The following is a 5,551-nucleotide window of genomic DNA, read 5'->3' as shown; positions in this document are numbered from 1 at the left end:
CTCGGGTGAGGCTCAATCGCAAGATGTCACAACAATTTTTAACTGTATGAGTTATAAAATATTTTTTACTAATTTATTATTACATTTGACGATTAAAAACCCAATATTTAAAACTTTAACAAAACGTCTACCTAAACGCAAACTATCAATAATTTATAAACCCGACACTAGTTGAAAACATAGTTTCATTTTATCATGGATTATGCACAACTGTTAGTTAAGCTACAACACAAGTTTCTTAAGTTCTCCGATTACAAATGACAGTAACTATGTTTTCTAGTTTAAGTTTCTGATACTCGTTGATACTCGTAGTCGTAGATAATGTTTTAAACCATATTATATACCACATGTGTTACACAATCAGTTGAAGTAAAAAACTGATAAAACGATAAAAATACTTCTAAATTTATAGAGAAAAAATGAAATACGAGTAGTAAAACACCCTTCTCGGAATCATGACTCCTCACAAATATATCCACAACATTAAACAATTATATTCACTTATATATTCATTTAAAATGTTAATACATTAGTCTAACATTAACATTATTGATGGAGTTCATTCAAAATAATCATGAAACAAGTTATGGTAGTTCATAATTAAATTCAATCGAAACTTTCAATCATTCAGATTTTTAGACCATTCACCGCTTAGTTATTCTGTTTCCCCAAACGCACAGAAAAATCATAATAAATCATTACCAAGTGTTATGGACCTTTTGGTTATATTTTTGGACTCTAGACGCTGTTGCTACCAAACACATGAAGAACATATACATATACTATTTTACTAACATATTAAAAGAGAGACCAGACATATAAATTTTACATTTCCAACAAAACATTTTTGCATTACAATGTGCTACTATGTTATATTCAGCACAATATGACCTTCATAAAGAACTCTTACCACTTGATACAATACTAGATTAATCTTAAAATTATAGTTAAATTTAATAAATTACTTCTAGGGTTCATCTTCTTCTTCTTCCCCAATATCACTAAACTTTTGACCCTAACATAATAGATCCACAACTTCAGAAAATAACTACCACATTTATGATCGATCACATAGGTTAAAAACGCACACTATCACGCCTTTTTTAATCGTTTGCTACGTAATAATCCCATTACAAAAAAGATACAGAAACTAGACCTTCTAAGATACCGAATGTCGCCCTTTTCTTGAAGGCGTTGCAGCCGTTTTCACTTCATCACTGTTACCATCCCCAACATTTCCCGAAGAATCGGACCCACTATTCTCCGTGGTTCCACCACCTTTACTCGACCAAATTTTAGTCAAAATCCTCTTCGTCCCAAGTAGACCTTTGACTTTATGACCCGGACTCTTTACATGACTACCACCGTTTCGTTCCAATCTAAGCGAGGCTAACTCACCCCTTAACGCTTTGAGCTCTTCAGCTGACGGAACCGCATCCCAGTCTTCGTCGGTGTTGGTCGTGGTTGTTCTCGAGCTGCCGTGAGACGCACTATTGAGGTCCATGATTGTTTTCGGTAAGTCAGGTGTGCTGCTGCCAGATGAAGCTGCAGCACGAACCTGTTCGAAGAAGAGGACTTGAACCACTACACGCAATGGGAGCCGCTCGTTTTGAACTGCGTGCATGCACGCATCAGCTGAGAGCTTCTTGCAGTCCATCAGCTTGCAGATTTTTTTCCTCTCACTCTTGCTGATTCCAGGATGTGCCTGCAAAATATAACACAAAGTTGTGAGACGGAGACGAGTCGGTCGACGGTCGGGACTTTGAAACGACTAGTCAGTTGAGTCGGGTCGAACATAAATATATCAAACATAAGTATTTCAGACGTAAATATTTTAAACATATGTATAGGGCACAAAATCTTGAGTATAAAATTATTAAAATTTTGATCTAACTTTGACCAACCTTGACTTTGACTGTTTCAGACCAAACATAGACAGACTAAGGCCGACTTTGACATGACTTTTTAACCTTGACCGTGTTGGAAATAATCGGTTAATTGATGCAAACCATAGTCTCACATCGGATATTAAAAGAAACAAATGTATGCTTATAAGCTTATGGGAACCTCCCTCTATCTAGTTTTAGAGTACAAAGGAACTCAATGGCTTATATGTTGTACATGTTGCTAAAAAGGCGATCCTACATACCGACTAATTAACGTTTTTCGGCAAAACGGGATGGGCTAGCCACCAAACAGACTAGTCGACCTAGACGGCCACCGTTTACAACACTGAGTTTATAGGTTTAATACTGTATCAACTATGTAATTCTGAATTATCAAAATTGGATAATAAAACTATAACAGAGTGTGCTTTGAATTGCTTTTGCTAGTTGAAATCATAAGAATCGGCTGAATTAGGTTAAAAGGGAATATTTATGATATTACATTGTACTTTTTAATATCCGTTTCATTATCGAAAAATGAACAGTTAAACCTTTAATAATCGAGTACTATAGGAAGTTAGATAGGAGTAAATGTACCTTAAGATACATATCAATGGCTCGATATATCCCATCGTGTGACGGCCTCAAAAAGCCTCTAACCGACTCAGCAAGATCAATGAACATTGAAAGAGGTAAGTTCTGGTCCTTCGCAATTTCAGCAAGATACGAATCGACAAGTTTAGCCACCATTAACTTTGAAGCTTCTGATAATATCCCTCCCGTTGACCTTTTGACTTCTTGAATCTCATTACCCTCTCGAAACTCGCCGTTTAGATCTTGATCTCGAACCTTAAACTCTTCAACTATCTTTTGAACAACTTTCACATCATATATCGTCGGCTCACTTTCTTTGGCTCGGATCAAAAGATCCTGAACCGACGCCTCCTCAAGATGTTGACCAATCTTTTTGACCAATTCTCTCTTCCCGAGTTCACCCGAGTCAACCAAACTCGCCGTTTTTAGAAGCTTTAGTAAAAAACTACACGAAACGCTACCTTTTTCAGACGGCAATAGCCACACAATCGTGTCAACTATCGATCTCGTTTTCGTCATATCACCGCTTTGTACCATACCTTTGTTAAACCCGGGTAATCGTCTAAACGCGAAAGCTTTTAAAGCTTCTCCGATCACTTCATCTTGTACTAAACCTTTGTTTTTTATGTTCACGAGAACCCGTTTGTATAAATCAAGCTCGAGTTCAGCTAAATCCTCGACCCACCAATCTGCCGGCACACTTATACTTCTAAGCCCTCCGTTTATCACGTGATTATTGTTTTCTTCCGGAAGCTTTGTACGATTATACGTATAAGACCAGTCAACCTTTGAAACATCAACAGATACTTTTGAAGCTATGGCATCAATACAATGGCTTACTAGCTTCACTTCATCGGACAACGTCATCATCGATCTAGTGGTTTGGAGTACTATGATTGAATCTTTCCAGCTTCTGAATAGACTTGAGTTAAGGAAAACATCGATTTTATAAATCAGGTTTCCTTTTTCCATTGTTTCGTGCATCTCGAGATATTCGGCTGCACATCGAGCATCGACAACATTGTACGCGTTTAAGGTTACAGTCATACCGTAACAGAATTTGGCGCATATCTCAAAAGCAGCAGGTCCACCAGGAATGTCGTGAATATCGATTTCATCTCCGTTCCCGATCCCTTCATTAGTGCTTGCTACTAATTTCTGTAAACGAGCACTCTTTGACAACAACGGAAACTGCAAAAGGAATCGTTGTTTTAAGTATATTTATTAAGTGTAACAATGGTACCATACAGCTAATTGAGACCCATACTCTCAAATATGGGTCAAGCTTTTGGGTCAACCGGGTCTTGAGAAAAAAATTAGACCTGACAATGTAAACCAAATTTAAAAAAGGTCCAAAGGGTTTCTCTTCAACCTAATGAGTCCTATACAAAATATAAAGGAACATGTCAAGTGGGTATCAATTATTAAAGCTCAATAAATAGAGGTAGGTCTATTGTGAATGGGTTAAATGGGTCGAGCATATAGATCATAATAAGTTTTCTCCTTCAAACGTAATCATATATGTAAAATTCAAATGTAAAAGTATAAACGTTAAACGTAAATATAAACGTGAAACGTAATCATAAATGTAAAAATATAATGCAAGTATATGACCCGTTTGGACCCATCTGACCTATGACTCGTTTCAACCTGTTACCCAACCCGGCCCAACCTGACCCATTTCGACCTGTTCAAAATTCTGACCCGTTTGACTATGACCCATTTCAACCCAAAACCGTTTTGACAAGGTTACCCAAACCAACAACCCGTTGAGATAGTATATCATTTTGTTTTACCTTGTGTAAATAGAACTTTGCATCTCCTACATTAATGACGATATCGGTTGCCAACTCTGAAGCTACATACCTATATAGTACATGAAAAACATAATATAATATGAACAAAGTGCTTTATTAGTACACATTATCCTCTAGATTAATGGCGAATAGATCACGAAATTTACCGAATCATTTAAAAAAAATTTAATTAGCATATATAGCAGTAAGTGCGGGGAAAGGAGCTACATTAAGTTACAATTGAAAACATATCATTATCATAGCATTATAAATTAACAACAAAAGTTGATTATTCTAACCTAAATCTAAACAGATTAATTACTCCATACACGATTAACAAGATCACAATCTAAGTTAAGATGCATTTGGGTCAAAAATTTACCAAACATTATCTTCAGCCTGAAACGAATCGGGCTTTGATCCAAGTTTCATGAACTTCATCCTGCACAGCTTCTGAAACCCCAATTTATCTAGTTTTCAGCTCAAAGCAACTACAAATCATTACATTCCCAAAACTCAACACCATATAACCCTAAAAAGATTAAAAACAAATCAAGGTTGAATTTTTATCAATATTTTTCCTTATAGAATTTTGTGGGGTGTGTTCAAGATTACCTTTTTTGATGTAATGCTTGTGGGTTTTTCAAATTAGGAAGAAGAAATAAGATCTGAGTAAAGGGTGTGCATATAGAGAAAATGGGGGAGGATTTGTACTAATTAATATGATTAATGTTTAATGACTTGCAACTGAAGAAGAAGAAGAGGGAAGGGGGAGATAAAGAGAGTGTGTCCTGGTTTTGAGGCAAAACCCATGGACTCCGGGTTAACCCGGGAGACAAACCCAACAATATAATATAATACACTTACACTTCACACACTAAAATAAGTTATAATAATCGTTATAATAATCGAACCTATCACATACCACTTTTTATAATTCAATTAATTAAATATATTGAAATAATCTGACAAAGGAAACGTTATCAATTCACATTTTATAATTTTTATAATTTATATAAACATCATAAATCATAATATATAAAAATACAAGACCCCCACAAGCACAAATCTGACTACACCCACCCACTTCTTTTGCTATTTTTATACTGTATAAATTTCTTTCTGAAAACTAACACTATGTTTTTTCTTGTCTCAATATATTTTATGTTATACAGTACAATATACAAACTTCTTTTTTAAAATATGTAAAGATCAAAAAGTTTGATTTTTGGTAAGGATTAAATTTTACTAAAATGAAATTTACCACACAAGATT

General features: G+C 35.3%; 1 protein-coding gene across 1 annotated transcript; it reads right to left on the bottom strand.

Moving 5' to 3' along the window:
- Positions 1-816: 816 nt before the first annotated feature.
- On the bottom strand, positions 817-5,095 carry LOC139871918 (phototropic-responsive NPH3 family protein NPY2-like). The gene is made up of 5 exons (XM_071859670.1): positions 4,892-5,095; positions 4,659-4,808; positions 4,277-4,346; positions 2,484-3,671; positions 817-1,705 (listed from the first exon to the last, which is right to left on the bottom strand). Exons 2-5 carry the CDS (start codon positions 4,715-4,717, stop codon positions 1,160-1,162), a joined length of 1,863 nt encoding a protein of 620 aa, XP_071715771.1. The 5' UTR covers positions 4,718-4,808; positions 4,892-5,095; the 3' UTR covers positions 817-1,159.
- Positions 5,096-5,551: the final 456 nt, after the last annotated feature.

Source organism: Rutidosis leptorrhynchoides, chromosome 10 (genome assembly GCF_046630445.1).
Source record: "Rutidosis leptorrhynchoides isolate AG116_Rl617_1_P2 chromosome 10, CSIRO_AGI_Rlap_v1, whole genome shotgun sequence".
Classification (NCBI taxonomy): domain Eukaryota; kingdom Viridiplantae; phylum Streptophyta; class Magnoliopsida; order Asterales; family Asteraceae; genus Rutidosis; species Rutidosis leptorrhynchoides.
This window is presented reverse-complemented; position numbering and strand designations above follow the sequence as displayed.

Coding starts and splice junctions, on each gene's coding strand:
- LOC139871918 (XM_071859670.1), bottom strand. CDS start 4,717: ATGAAGTTCATGAAACTTGGATCAAAGCCCGATTCGTTTCAGGCTGAA. Junction 4,347..4,658: donor CAGGCTGAAGATAATGTTTG/GTAAATTTTTGA, acceptor TGTACTATATAG/GTATGTAGCTTCAGAGTTGG. Junction 3,672..4,276: donor CAAAGTTCTATTTACACAAG/GTAAAACAAAAT, acceptor TTCCTTTTGCAG/TTTCCGTTGTTGTCAAAGAG.